Source organism: Grus americana, chromosome 18 (genome assembly GCF_028858705.1).
Source record: "Grus americana isolate bGruAme1 chromosome 18, bGruAme1.mat, whole genome shotgun sequence".
Taxonomy (NCBI): domain Eukaryota; kingdom Metazoa; phylum Chordata; class Aves; order Gruiformes; family Gruidae; genus Grus; species Grus americana.
The window spans coordinates 12,925,227-12,940,590 of NC_072869.1; the positions used below are offsets into that span (position 1 = coordinate 12,925,227).

The window sequence follows — 15,364 nt, forward strand, 5'->3', positions numbered from 1 at the left end:
ATCCAGGGAGCAGCCAGCCAGAGTTACTGTTACAAGGCCATCTTTTCCCCACTGTTTCGTTTACAATATTTCCCGTTGTATTTAGCATTGGTGCGGCCTCACCTTGAACACTGTGTGCTGTTCTGGGCCCCACAGTTTAGGGATATGAAGGCCCTTGAATGCATCCAGAGGAGGACAACAAAGGTGGTGACAGGGCTGGAAGGCATGTCCTGTGAGGAGCAACTGAGGCCTTTGGGCTTGTCTCCCTTGGAGAGAAGGAGGCTGAGGGGCAACCTCATCACACTCTGCAGCTCCCTGAGGAGGGGACGTGGAGAGGGAGGTGCTGAGCTCTTCTCCCTGGGATCCAGGGACAGGACACCTGGGAATGGTTCAAAGCTGCACCAGGGGAGGTTCAGACTGGACATGAGGAAGCATTTCTTCACAGAGAGGGTGGCCAAACTCTGGAACAGGCTTCCTGGAGAGGTGGTCAATGCCCCAAGCCAGTCAGTGTTTAAAAGGCGTTTGGACAATGCCCGTAATAACATGCTTTAGCTTGGTCGGCCCTGAATTGGTCAGGTAGTTGGACTGGATGGTTGTTGTAGGTCCCTTCCAACTGAAATAGTCCAGTCTAGTCTAATATCCAAGATTTCCTGAAAAAGGTTGTTGATTTTGGAAGGCATTTTGACAAAACCTGAATTAACTTGAAACCTTGCAAAGGAAGGGCCTGAGCCGTCACCACTGGGCACATGCTGATCAAACCCTCTAGAAGTAAACAAGTCCCCTAAGCAAACCCCAGCAAAACCAGCTTCATTCCTCCTTCCTAATCATTTTTCCCTTCCAAGTTGCACATAGGAAACAGCATCATGTCACCCCTGCTGCAATGCATGTTATTAACTGCTCTAAACCAAAGGAAGAAAATCAATGCAAAGTGCAGATCTGGGTCCTTCTTCATGGTTTACAAAATTTGCCATTCAGATTCAGACCAGACATGGGAACTTGGGCTCTATGCTGGGAATGGTCCAAGAGCCTGTTTCATTGCACTGATGTCTTTATTGCTGCAGAATAACTGTGCACTTAAAGACTTAATTAATGGTAATACACCATGAGAGAAGGCTACAAATACTGCAGAGTGATGGAGATGGCTTATTTTGGTCAAGCACATAAAAAAGTGGATCCATTTACTCAGAATCCTGTCCAGCACAAGTAAAGCTATTCCTGTGGGCTACAAGGTGAAGTGCAGTCCCTGGAGCACCTTCAGTTGTCCTAAGTCTAGCCCTGCTTTGCTTACAGGGCATTTAAATGCTGTCTCACACGGTGCCATGAGATGCGGCAGCTGTGAGCATGGGGCCACACCTCTCCAAGACCACCCACAATAACAAGCATTCGGGTGATAAGTATTCCAGCACTAGCTTCTTTCCTTGATCTTGGGAGAATGCTACCTTGTTTAAGCAAGCTGTCTTCTGCCAGTGCCCAGCCAAGTCCTCATCTGTTCACCAACCTGGAAACTCAGCTCCATCAACCCATCCTAGATGAGTCCAGTCCAGCACCTCTCTGTCCTTCACAGCTCGGCAGATGCCAGAACCCGGGCTTGCAGCCGAGGCCTGGGCTGCTCCCAAGGAGGTCCTGGACAATGTGCTGACTGGGATTGCAGCGGGAAAAGTTTCGATACCTCTTTCAATTGCACCTAGGACTATGTCTGAAAGCTGAATAGCCCATCTACTATCCCACTGCGCCTCTTAACCACTTCAAAACAAATCCAATTAATGAGTTTCTTCAAAAAAATGATCACAGGGAAGCTGAAAAGCACCAGTGCAATCACTTTACACCTCTTTGACTAAGAATTATTTGAGCTATAACCATTGGATGATGTTCAACAGGGAAAGAAAATCAGATTGATTAGAGAAAAGATATCAAGATGGTCATAAAGCAACTTAGCTGGAACAGACACGCACAGATGTGTGATGTGCCTGAAGTGACCAAATGGCACCTGGATTCGTGCTCGCAGCTCCTGAGCCCAGCCCAGCGCTCCAGCTACTGGTGGCATGTTCTTGTGCACAGTGGGGGATCCTGGGGAGGGGACATCGAAACAGCATTTGACTGAACACTGCACTGGTAACCCCAAAGATACACCAAAAGTAGCTCATCTGGACAAAAGCGCTCTGATTTCCCAGCTTCCTTCCTTAAATCCAAGCATCTGACATAGGTCAGTGACCAGGACAAGTCTCCTAGTGCCTCTGGACCTTGAATAAGGACCTGAGATCAAAGAAGCCACCTGGCATATGCTAGAAACAGAGCTGATACAGAGGCATGCTTTGCCAGGGGTGCATTCCCTGCTCCCCGCAAACACTGCTGTAGGGATTTCTGACCAGGAGCTTGTTCTGACCATCTTATCTAACACCCACAGTGTTACCTAACACCCATATTCACAACAAATGATAGACTCGTCCTCCATGAGTCTCTCCATTCCCTTTGTTAACCTGCACTGATTCCAGCAGTGCTGTCTCTTCTGGACTTGCCCAGTTCCAGTACAGTCTTTCTGAGGCAAATATAAATGGGTTGCTGTTCAAAAAGACACACTCTAATCCTCATAATCTGATAGGAGTCTACCCATTCCCTCCTGTGTAAGGTTCATGGGAAATAATAAAAGTGGAAAAGGCTGATTAAACCCTTGATTACAAAGTCCCACTCGCATACTTTGCATTACAAGGGAAACACAATAAATTCATATTGGGGAGCACATGAGCAGGTTTGCAAGTCCCATGGGGTGTTCGAGGCAGCGCACAAGCGTGGAGAGAAACCCCTTGGCACAACCCTGCTGGGGGAAAAGCTCAGCATGTGTCTTCATTCCCTGTCACATACTATGTGCACACATTTAAAAAAGGATATTTGCCCCCCACAACAAATTATTTGCTTTAATACTAAGAAAAGAGCTTTCTCAGGCATTTCCATTTCCACTAGGAGCTATAGAGGTTGAAAATGTTTGCAATTTGGGAAATGTTGGTTTCCTTAGAAAAACCAAATTGTTTTCCCCCTAAAATTAATCTAAATCCAATTTCCTGTAAAATCAATTTTATTCAGCACATGCCACCCACCGAGCCCCAGCTCTGCCTGGATGTGCCTGGAGTAGATCAGCCTAGCGTGGTCCAAGGCACTGTTGAACATGCGGATGAGGACAGAGTATTTGTCAGCAGCATCTGCAGCAATTAGTGGTCTCTCCAAAAGGCTCCCGAACATGCTCAGCAACTGTGGAGGTGAAGAAGCAGGGAAAGAAATGGGAAAAAAGGGAAAGAAAGGGGGAAAAAATTTCAACTCCAACTTCTGCAGAGAGTCTGGGATCTTCCTCACTGGGATCTTCCTAACTAGCACAGGTGTCTGCACTGATGGGCACTTTGGAAAAGGGAAATTTCTTTTCTTTACCCTGCTTTTCCAAATAGTCCCTCCCTTTGTTACAGAGATTCTCAGACTTTCTCTGTGGGTGAACCACATTCCAACTGCCATTCTTCAAATGCTTCAAAATTTGGTATTTTTTCAAAAACCTTAGAAAGATAAATACTATCACTTTATACAGTCTTTTCTACAAATACTTATATTGAAAATTTTCAGAAAACACCATTTACTTTTTCTACAAGATAGATTAATTGGTAAACAAAACAGCCTTGTTTCTAGAAAATCTCAGTTTCCAAAATGGAAATATATTCACGTATTAACAATATTAACAAATTTATATTAACAATAATCACCTGTTTTTTTAACAGCGGTTCTCACCAGAAAATCCTAGAAAAAGCCTAATTTCCTCCAACTCACAGACAGAGACACAAGTAAAACTCCTGGCATCCAAAAGCCTGATTTCAATAATTTCTTTGACCACTCTTTCTAAAACTGAGCTAAGGTCTATTCTCTTTGTGTCTGAATGGGAAGAGCAGAAATACTCCCAAAGCTTTCAGCAAACACACTGCTGCCAGCTCCATGGCTTGACACTTTGCGAGGGACCCACAAGCCTGAGCATCACTGACCAACACCAGCCCAAAAGCTACAAGTCTGTCCTTGTTTCAGCTGCGATGGAGTTAATTTTCTTCCTAGCAGCAGGTATAGTGCTGTGTCTTGGATTTAGAACGAGTATAATGTTGATAACACACTGATGTTTTGGGTGTTGCTGGGCAATGTTTACACCAAGCCGAGGACTTTTCAGCTTCTCATCCTGCCCCACCATGGATGCACAAGTTGGGAGGGGGCACAGCCAGGACAACTGACCCCAGTGACCAAAAGGATATTCCATACCATATGACATCATGCTCAGCATATAAAGCTGGGAGAAGCTGGCCGGGGGCTGGGACTGCAACTCAGGAACTAGCTGGGCATCAGTGGTCTGCGGGTGGTGAGCAACTGTGCTGTGCATCGCTTGTTTTGTATATTCTATTATTATTATTATTATTATCATCCTTTTCTATACTTTAAACTGTCTTTATCTCAACCCACAAATTTTACCTTTTTTCCCCCGATTCTCAGCCCCATCCCACTGTGGGGGGTAGTGAGCAAACGGCTGCGTGGTTGTTTCAGCTGCCAGCTGGGTTAAACCACAAAGTCACATTGTCCCACTGTCCATTCCCATCAGCAAACACCAGCCCCATGCGCCTGTAGCTACAGCACCGCCTGGCCTCCTCTGTGTGATTCTCACCAAGGCAAACTGTAGGCGCCCCAATTTCCGTTCTACAAAAGAGAAGAGATGCGACAGACAAACCTTGAAGGCGTGCTCCAAGTCCGAGGCATCATCAAAAGCCTGGATGAAAACAGTGCCTAGTCTCCGGTCAATGTCTTCTACTTTCTGCTGGAAATCAAAGGCATCTTGCTCAAACTCCTGCGGGAAGGCAAAACAGCGAGCCGTGAGGTACCTGCAACCTCCTGATCCAGAGATCTTTCCTCTTCTTATTCACCATGAATTAAACCACTCGTCTGGCCAACCTTCAGCCACTGCAGCATGGCAAAGCCCCACGGAGCCTGAGGACGTTTCTGTCCTGTCTCACAGCTGAGATCATGGCCCTCTGGGATGTATTCTTTGGTCCTGAGGGCTTTCCACAGTCCAACAACCACTAACTTCAGCCTAGAGGCAAGATGGACTATTTCCGCACCCTCTCCCCTCCACTTGGCCTGAAGACTACACCATCATCCAGAAAACCCACAGACGTACCTGCTGAGTTCCAAATCCAATCTACTTGCAAGCCAAAACAAGCCTGTGGTTTTGATCATGAGTTGGGGCAACAATAAAGGCAGTTTCAAAACACTGGCACTGGTTGCCTAGAGAGGTTGTGGAGTCTCTGCTACGGACATATTCAACCTTGGCGATATTTAACCTGTCTGGTCACAGTCTTGCTCTAGCTGAGCCTGCTTTGAGCAGGGGAGGTGGACTAGGTGATCTCCACAGGTCCTTGCCAACCTCAACAGTTCTGTGTTTCTGTAATTTCAATCATCTTTTGGCACTGCTTTTCTTGCTTCAATTAAAATAAATCCTTTGGAGTTCAAGCGTAAAATCTAGGTTTGTTTTCCTAGAGGTAAAAGACCCCAAATCAAAGACCGAACTTGACAAATTGGGAGACTTCTGTCCTTGCTTGGACAAAGCCACTAAAAATTAGGCCATGTGTCTCTTTTCTGAAAGGACAAAGTATAAGCCAACAGCTTTTGCCATTATCACCGCTGAGCTCCAGCAGAACCAGATGCCATGTTTTAGCTAAATAAGAGGCTCTAGAAAGTAACAGAGGGTGCAAAACTCAAGCACTGAAAGAACAAGCATGAGTCAGAGTCACACAAAAGGCCATGGATCCCTGAAACCAAGCCAGCTCCTGCAGAGCCACCATCACTGCTCCTTCTTTGCCCTCCCTCCTGAAGGATGGGTGACATGGAGCAAGCAGCTTTCCAGCAAGATCCTCCCAGGCAGTACTGGGGATTGCCACCCACTGCAGAAATGCACCGGGAAGCAAAGTGCAAGGCACCCGTCACCACACCAGACAGGTCCCAACGCCTGAAGGACAGGACACCAGCTCGTGTCCCACCGCCAGCCCAGCCCTTTGCCCCACCACAGCCGTTTCTGAAGGGGGCAAGGCAGGAGCCTGCTGGAGGGAAGACTTTGCCCCGGGATTACCTTCCACTCGGGGGTCTGCCATGAATGGGTGCCCCACGAGCAGTGTGAGGCTGGAGCTCCTCTTCATGGAGCTTCCCTAGGCTGCTCCAGTTTTAGCACTCCCTCCTCTAGATGTGTGGACAGACCTAACCACGTCCTGCTCACCAGCCACAGCAAACTGACCCCAGGGCAAACAGGACAAGCAGCAGAAGAAATCAAAGATCCTCTGAGATCAGACACAACCATGGGACACAGACCCCTTCAGAAATGCCATTCCCACCCTTCCTTCATAGCTCACCCAGGCTATGCTGCTTGGCATTAAAGCCAAGAGCAGGGGTTTCTGAATGGACAGCCAGGAGGCCCATGGCACGCTTGCTTTGCCCGGCTTGTACAACATATGCTGGTGTGAGCATCTGTGATCCAGATGGCGACTGCGCCATGACCCAGAGAGCTGGGAATATTCCTTTAATTAAAGCACTACTGATAATAAAATACGGAGTCCTTGAATTCTGAGAGCACCAGATGCCATGCGTTCATCTAAACAAGAGCAAACACATCCCCAGAGATTACCTGAGCTGGCCCTCATCAGGAAAGCTAGACAAGACAAGACAAGAGCAGGAAAGCAAAGAGACGTGGATGTTGGTACAGCTCATACACACCAGCAAGCACCACGTACAGGGAAAGCTTGCATAAAAGGCATGGAAATCCAGGTTTCCCAGCTGCACAGGTCTAAGGTCCTGAACTAGCAAGATATGCTAGATATAGACCTGCAGGAACTCCCAAATCTCTGCAGGAAAAGCCAGCAGGTCCCTGTTCCCTACAGTGACAGATCAGATCATGGCAAAAGGAGGAAGGAGCTGGGAAGAAGCCAGCAGGACTGCACATGAGCCAGGGCTCCAGCACAGAGGAAACAGCTGCTTTGGAAATGTGCACGTTGCTGGCATTCCCACAAGCTGGTTCCACCTACCATGTTGGTCAGGTCAAGACAGTCGTAGGTTCGTTCTGCAAACACCTTGTATGCCTCCTGGAACTCCTCGTACATGTCCAGCACCTGCTGGCCCAGGGCCTTCCCTTTAATCCCGCTGAACTCGATCTTTTCCAGCTTCATCAGGTCCAAGGCAGTTGCCAGGAGATCCTTCAAAGTCAACAGAGGCACACACACATTAAGATGTTGACAAAGGAAGTTGACAACAGTTGTCACAACATGGAGCTGTGCTTCCAGCCAAGGGGACGGCTGCTCGCAGGTCCCTGACAGCTAAGCAACCACTGCTTCGTGAACCTTCTGCATTTCTGAGAGAACACAGTGCAAGCAGCGAGCCAACCCAGCTACGCGGCGGATTTTACAACAAACATGCAATGTAAAACAGTGAGATGAACCAGGGGAAAGGGACCTTTCTCCCACCAGGTGTTCATGGGCTACCCATGCACCGGCATAATTGCAGCTTTTATGAAATTTCAAAAACAAATGCATGAATGCTATTTATTAAGAGCACATTCACTTTAACAAATACCTTGTAAGGAAAAAAAAAACCAGAAATAATAGCTGCCCCTTGTTTGTCTTATAAGGTTACTTGAAAAGAAGGGGAGGGGGAAATAGAGATGGGGAGAGGAGGAGGATTTCCTGATTAACAGGCTGATGTGTACAATGCCTTTAATTATTATTTTATAGCTCACTCCTCATGCCCTCCCTCTGACTGCATACGCTGCTGCCTTTTACTGCGCCAGGAGGTGCGGGACAGCCATGGAAGGAGGACACAGGCACTGGCCAAGCAGCACAGGGCTCAGCCACCACGGCAGTGCATGTGCAGCTCAAAACCTCCCTCCTGGCTTTTTTCTGCAGCCCATATCCATGGTATACAAGCAATGAGCAATCAGTGCCCAGAGCCTTTGCAGAGTGACAGTGTGTAATTACTGTCACTCTTCTTGTTCTCATAAGGACCTGCTGTTGCTCCTGTGTCTCCTTATCTTCCTCTCTACACTGACCAGCATAATTTGGTTTACTGCGCACCGAACCCTACTGGAAACCATCATTATGAATAGTTTTAAAAGAGACATCAGCGAAGACAGTTTTCAATGTAGTTAATTAAATAATGCATAAAAATATACAGTGTGCTTAAACCAGTAAAACCTTCTGTCCCACTGCAGAGAACAAGAGAAGGAGAAAAACAACCCAGACCTTCCTTTGAATAGGCAAACATCGGCAGCTGGTACACCACACGTCCAATCCTAAACACCGGGAACGTGGTAATGATAAACAAAGAGATTCACTTTGGAAGTGTGTGAATAGCAGAGGAATATGTGTGGTTAACTGCTTGAGAGAGAACAGGTCCGTACGGTGTCTGTATAACAGGTCCATACTGTGTCTGTACGCCTGTTGTCTCCAGACACAGCCACCCGACAAGGAGAGCATGGAGCGTGCTCACACACACGGGGCTGCCCCACACATTCAGACCTGCTCCATCCAATCCGGCTCGAGGAGCCCTTGGCCACGCTGGGAGCTGAGGGATGACACCAGATGTCACACCTCATGGTCACAAACCTCGGCAAACTCCTGAGCCACTGCACCCCAGTTCGACAGGCCATTAGGATGTGAAGGGATGACCTGGTGAGGAACGTGTCCCCGCTCCTCCCCAGGCCCATGTGGCTCAGCCCAGCGGTGCTCAGCCTCGAGGGGAGCATGTGGCCTCTCCAAGTCAGGCAGGACCCCACTCTATGGTGTCTCTGATGGCAACTGGAGGATTAGGAGATTGCATTGCTTTACTTACAGCCCTGCAAACCACTGCCCCCAGTAATCCCCATTCCCTTGCCCCAACAGGAGCAAGGAGTCCAACTCTTGGGAACAGAAGACACACCTACCAACCTGACCAGAAGGACACAACTGCGTAGCTTGCACATGCACTGAGCAGGACATGGTGAAACAATGTTCTAGCCTTGCTGTAACAGGAGACCTAACCACAAAGGGCCCCATCCCTGACATCAGGTGAAGACACAGGAAGGAAAGATGTCAGAAAATGAGTTCACGGCTACAGAGTTCTCCTGAAGGCTTGCAATGTTTTTCAAGACCAGAGTCTCACCTCCACCATCTCCAGTCTCTTCAGGAAGCTGTCCAGCCTCGCAAACACCATTGTGGCATGGAAGTCCCACTCCCTCACTTCTTGGCCGGGTTCATAATACGTGTGAAGTTTTTCCCTTCTCTCCTCAAATGCCCCTTTGAACGCGTTCAGGATGCTGAGCACCATTTGCACCTTGCCCAGGCTTTCTTCCATCTCCCCTTTCAGAAGGTCTTCTGGAGACAGGTAAACCAGGGCCTGGAACAGCAAAATCACATCCGAGAGGTCACTTCTACTGTCCCTTTAAACAGTGACTTCTTGCGCTGAACATGTTTGAACCTGCCTGTCAAGTTAAACATGGCTTAAGGAATCGCTTTGCAAGGGAAAGACGGGGGAAAGGAGGAGAGACGGGACTTGCATTAAAAAGTTCCCTTGGCAAACACAGGCATCACAGCCACACACCTGCTGAATGAGAAGGTTGCAGATTTCCTGGAGCAGCACTACTATCCGCACGGGCACGTTGTAGTGCTTGGAGGTGACCCAGATCAAACACACCACGTGGAGCAGGGGGACCAGGAAAGGCTTCACCTTGCTGAACTCAACCGTCTCTATGTCCTCCAAATGGCGCTTGAGGGGCGTCAGGTGCAGGTGAATGTCCTGAGCTTCGGTCAAAGCTGTGTTGAGAGATGGGAGAAGTGGTAAGATCCACCAAGCTGTGGTGCGTTGGGTTACGAGCTGGATGCTCACCTCACCAGAGGGAAAGGTGCCTGGGAAAACAGTCCTGACAAGCACAAAGCACACTCAACTACCTGTGCGCTGAAGATTGCTCACCCTTGAACACTGCTCACCTGCGGCAGTAACCAGAACAGGAAATAAACTGATGCGATGGCAAGGGACAGGGAGCTGGGACAGGGCTTTGTGCAGAGGCAGAGTCCACAGCTGCTAATCAAGTTGTGAAGAACATGCACCAAAAATACAGTGCTGCCATCACTATGAGAAGGCTACAGACCTTGCTACATCGCATCACAGGCTATATAGCATCACAGGGCTTGGCCTGAGCTCATTTTAGCTCAGGTTCGGCTACAGCAGCCCCTTGCCCATTGGGCAGATGACCATGGTCCCACTTGCCCTGGCAGACCTGTTGACAGCAAGGTAACTAATGTCTGACTGGTTGAAAGCTTTAGCTTAGCTTTGCACAGCTGTGTGGTTTTCCCCTAAAGAGTTATCCCAGAGTGCAAGCATTAATAAAACCAGGTCATCGTTGTGCAATTAAATCTGTGGACCAACAAGAAGAGAAGTGATGGAAGTGCTTGAATGCACATAAAAATAAACCCAAAACCCAAGACCAAGGAAGAAGAACCCCCCATTGCCTTCCCAGGAAAGGAGACAGACAACATCCACACCACCGCATCAGCAGGGAAGGCATCACACCAGAAAAAGGGGCAGAGACTCAAAAGCAGGTGCATACAAATCTGAACGGTGTTGTAATGGAAATTAGCAATTATAGTCCAAATTATCCACTTAGGGTTTGTATTGCTGTAACTGGATTAAAACCAAATATTTGTTGTATTTTGATTAGACTCTTAAAGCATTAATTAGTCTGACAATGAACTCTTGGCTCCTTATATAAGGGGTGTTTCTCTAGCCCATATAAATTGCACAGTGTTGAGTGCCACACAGATCCTTAACAGATTAAATGTTTCCATGTGAAGGGGTGAAGAACAGAGTTATCTGCTAGGAAGCCTGAATGGTTTTGTCTTCCCAGAAAGCAGCTCGGTTGAAGAAGGACATGGAGGGTTGGTCTTGTTGGTCTACAGGGGACAGAGCAGCAGGATTACAGTTTTTCACTATGGAGGGGAATTTGCAGTTTTTCCTTTGGCTGGACTGAACTTCTTAAACAAAGCTCACTAGAAAAAGATTATGCTTGATTCAAGAGACCTGCATTTTTAAGGTAGAATTTTGCTTCACCTACAGGCAAAAAAAAAAAAAAAAATCCTTCCTTCCTTGTAAGTCTTCTTATGAATAAAAAGGAAGGAAAAAACCTAAAAAAATAAAAAAAGAGTTTTAATTCCCTAAACTGGGAAATGCAATCCTTTCATTTTTCTGCTCAAAGCTCATTTTTCTGCTCTTGTCTTAGTGAATTGTGCCAGACTGGCAAAATAAGGGAGAGGAGAAGGCAGATCTGCTGACGCACACCACCACCTACAGGTCACCCACCCAGCAACAATCCCTTGCTGAAGAGTTGGCCAGGAGAGCTGTGGGCTGGCCAGACCTTGAGCCTTGGGAGGACATTACTGATGGGGACGTGGACAGCCATGCGGGATGGCAGGCCATGCTCCGTGTGCGTCACGCTCAGTCCCACGCTGCAGCCCCTACGGAGGTAACAGACCCCCCCAGCACATCCCCATGATGCAGGATGCAGAGCTCTGCCTCTGCCCAGCTCTGCCTGGATTTGGGCACAGCCACAGGGACCCCGCTCTCCTCTCGTGCGACACAGGTGACAACACCTGCCTGCTTTCATCAGAGGTACCTCACATCCCCATCCTGAAGTGCAAACTGCCGTTCCTTTAGCAAGGAGGTTCAGGCTGCAGTGGCCAAAGCCTTGGAAATAGCAGTCTGACAAAGTCCTGGGTACTTGCAGTTGGCTACAAGATCTGTCCTCTTATCCTGAACCCTCATTCCTGCAGGCTGACACCACAGGAGCTGGTGAAAGTTGGGGTGAGTCCTGCTAGATTAATGTGAATTCTTTATTACAGCAGAATGAATTCTCAAATCCACTCACCCTGAGTCTGGCTCAACGGACCAGTGATCAAGCTTGTCCCAGCCTGGAAACAAAACCATCAGATCAAGCACAAGCAGCTGAATTTCACTCCATGAACCAGAGAGATGGCCAGAAACGTGGCCGCAGGCTCTACGGTCACAGCAAACTCCAAATGATCAGTGCCATTACAGCCACATTGGGCTTGAAACCAGTAACACCAGGCTCTGAAGAAAGGCCAGAAGTCATCCCAGCATCTCACCTGCCTCAACATCCATGAGCATGGCTTTGAAGGCTGGGACGTAGCTGCTCTCGACTCTCTCCAGCACCTCCATCATGTTCCTGACCTTCCTCGTTCTCAGCTGATTGTAAATACTCTCAAGGTCATCACACCTACAGCAACCAAGACACATTACAAGCCCACGTTGGGGAGCATCAGCTGTTCACACACTCCATCCATTTTCCCTGGGCCTGATTCAGGATTTCCTCCAGCTACACACAGACTGAATCCCAACAGTGAAAGTAAATGGGAGGAAGCTGCTGCAAGAGGCATGGACAAACCCTACGGACAGACAGATGGGGTTCATCATGACAGCAGCTCTGCTGCTGGTAGGACACTGCTGAAAGAAGCCATCAGGTGTTTCTGCAGGTGTTAGCAACAGCTCTCCAGCAGGCAGGGCTTTGCCCCGAGTCAGCCTGTACCAACATTGCACAAAGGTTTTCAAAGGGCAGGAGGAAATTCCACTCCCTGGCTCCTGAGCATCTAAACCCCCTCAGGCATCAACAGATGAACAGCAGCCAGCTGAGCTGCACCATTTCCATAAGGCCCTGCAGAAGGTGTCCATCAGCTCTTACTCCTGTGCCTGGTTCCTAGTGAACAGTGATGGAAAGAGCATTTCCAAAAAAATTCCCTTGAGGTGTAGCCCCTGGGCTGGGGTCAAGCTAAACCACAGCCAGCTGCCCAGTGGCCTCCCAGACATTTTGCAGATCATGATTATTTTATGTGAGGGAGCAGTTTTCCTTAGCTCAATTTTTTACATGAATCTGAGGCAGCCTGCTCTTCTCAGCTTGTAGAAGCAGCAGCTCTGTCTGCCACCAGCACTCTCCCTTCACCCAAAACCAGTGGCAGTGACCACCATGCCCTGGCCAGGCTGCCCGGGGTACCTGTTCTTCCAGAACTCCAGTTCCACCTTTGGGTTGGGGTTGCTGCCTTGCAGGAGAGGCTCTGAGGACTCTTTCTTCAGCGCTCCCTGGATCTGGTAGCTCCAGTCTATGATGGCTGACTCAGTGGCATGTACAAGAGATTTATCTATCAGCTCCAGGCTGCAGAAAACAAACCATGCGGTTAAAATCTCTGTATGGGACCATAAACAGTTCAGAAACTTCCAGGAAGCTGTAGGTGTTTTTTTCTGTACCTTCGCATGATAAATCTGGTTTTGAAGGGAGGCAGAACCATCCTGACCAAGCAGGCAGCATGACTCACAAGCGACTCATTTAACTTTGAATCAGTGCATTTTGGGAGCGCGCTTTGGGAGATAGAAGCCAGAAAAAGACAGAATCCTGCCTTCCCATTTAGTGGTGTCAGGAAAACCGGAGTGGTTTTGCCCACAGGGTTTGTTTTTTCCCCAACGATCCAAGCAGTTCGTTGCTTCTCTGTGCACCCAGGTATTGACCTTTGCACTTTCTGAGTTTTTCCTGCCTGTACTGTCACACAGTCCCCAAAGACAGAGCTTGTAAACTAGAGAGCAGGTTGAGCAAAACACACCCATCTTGGCAGTCTGGATAAGCAGCAGATGACAGAGAGTAAGAATCACCATGACTGGGAGGAAGGGTCCCCAAAAGACACAGTACATGCATCAGGAGGAGAAAACCCCGTGGAGAGCAAGGGGTGGAACTCACAATTTCTCATTTTCCAGATCAATGTCCTCGATTCCCTCCGAGCCAGCTGGAAGAGACAGCAAGGTCTTGCCCTTCACTTGGCCCACAACCATGAAAACAATACTTTTTAGGTTGTGGACATGACGGATAATGTCTTGTGACACCACTTGTGGCCAGCCCTGATGGTTCTTCTGGTTTGTCAGGATGGGCACAATCACCTATAGCAGGAGTCAGGAAAGAGCAATGGAGAAAAAAGTGCTGCAGGAGACAGAAAGGCGACCAGGCTCCAAAGTCCTTGCTCAGCTGAGCGTGGAGACACATACTCACTGCTGTCCGAGCAGTTCCCTGCCTGTGTGAAACAAGGACAGGTGAGGATGAACGGGTCTCTCTACAAGCCCACTTTGTACACTAGTACACCCTCTCCCCCAAATCCAAGCAGCTGAGAAGAGTGGAACCCAGCAGACGATGTGAGCTCTCCCGAGCTCATCCTCGGGCTTTCCCAGCCTCTGAAGCCTGCAGTTGGAGACAGCTCCATGGGCTCTTGTCCCCTTGCCCTCACAGCCCCCGCTGGTGCTTGCTGCCCATCCCAGTGCCAGCAGGCAGGGGCAGGGGCCTCAGGCAGCCTTTCAAGACCAGCAGGGCTGAGCCGAACCCAGAGGCTGTGCCTTGATGGCCACCACCCAGCGCGCACAAAGGGAAGGTTCTTCTGGTACCTCCTGGGATCTACTGCTGGTGAGGGTCACCTAGGTCCCTGTCCCAACTGCACTACAGGTCTCGAGCACAGCCACTTTTTAGGTTATTTTCCAAAGCTGCAGCCCACTAAATATGATTTTTTTCATAATCAGTGAAAGTTCCCAGGGTTTATACCGACCTGACAGCGTGGGGTCTCAGCGCTGGTCTGGGCTTGCCTGGACCTGAGCTGCTTTTGGCTTGTCTGAGCTGTGATAGCAACTCAGTGTCTGTCACCTACCGCAGGCTGGCTCTGCTCTGGGACCAGCCGTTGGCAACAGCCTGACAAAGCCAGGTTGTCCCTGGTGACAAACAACAACCCTCTGTGTTACCAGGCACCAGGGAGGCTGCTAGCAGCAGCTTTAGCTGGGGCTGAGGAGAAGGGAGCAGGCTGTGATATAAAAAGGTATAAAAATAGCTAGAAATGGACACAAAATTGAGAAGGAATAAGGCAGCCCACCACGCGGTGCCGTCCCAGGATGCTGATGGCTCTTTGTAACCACAACTGTCGACCTGAGGAAGAGAGGCATCAGCAACCTTTGTGCTCAGGGAGCTGCGGGAAGGGGGAGCACAGCCCCAGGGAACGCGGGCAGGGGCTGCCGAGCTCGCCTTCAACAGTTTTAACTACATTATCAGCAAGATTTCTCTCTATTGGTTAAATCACATGGACTGCTAGTGCAAGTAATGCTGTAATCAGTCTAATGATAGCCGTTCATTTTCTTCCTGACTGTTAAAGTGCTAACTGGACCCAGGGTGACCCCCGGCTCCACAGAGGGGAGGTGTGTGCCTGTCAGCCGTCACAAGAGTTTGAGTGTGAGCAGTGGACAAGGTCGCCCCAGCTCTGACCCGCAGCTCTAT

General features: G+C 48.9%; 1 protein-coding gene across 5 annotated transcripts in view; it reads right to left on the reverse strand.

Moving 5' to 3' along the window:
• The window catches only part of DNAH9 (dynein axonemal heavy chain 9), a 207,313-nt gene that overhangs the window by 190,306 nt on the left and 1,643 nt on the right, over positions 1-15,364 (reverse strand). For 4 of the 5 annotated variants that reach the window (XM_054846795.1, XM_054846794.1, XM_054846796.1 and 1 more), the window contains exons 2-10: positions 13,799-13,995; positions 13,064-13,222; positions 12,162-12,292; positions 9,604-9,815; positions 9,166-9,399; positions 7,059-7,226; positions 4,718-4,834; positions 3,072-3,222; positions 1,932-2,046 (exon numbers count right to left, since the gene is read on the reverse strand). In XM_054846795.1, the coding sequence (XP_054702770.1) occupies positions 1,932-2,046; positions 3,072-3,222; positions 4,718-4,834; positions 7,059-7,226; positions 9,166-9,399; positions 9,604-9,815; positions 12,162-12,292; positions 13,064-13,222; positions 13,799-13,995 (1,484 nt within the window). Of the gene's footprint in view, positions 1-1,931; positions 2,047-3,071; positions 3,223-4,717; positions 4,835-7,058; positions 7,227-9,165; positions 9,400-9,603; positions 9,816-12,161; positions 12,293-13,063; positions 13,223-13,798; positions 13,996-15,364 lie in introns of those variants that run through there. The other variant, XM_054846797.1, reaches the window with a different exon arrangement.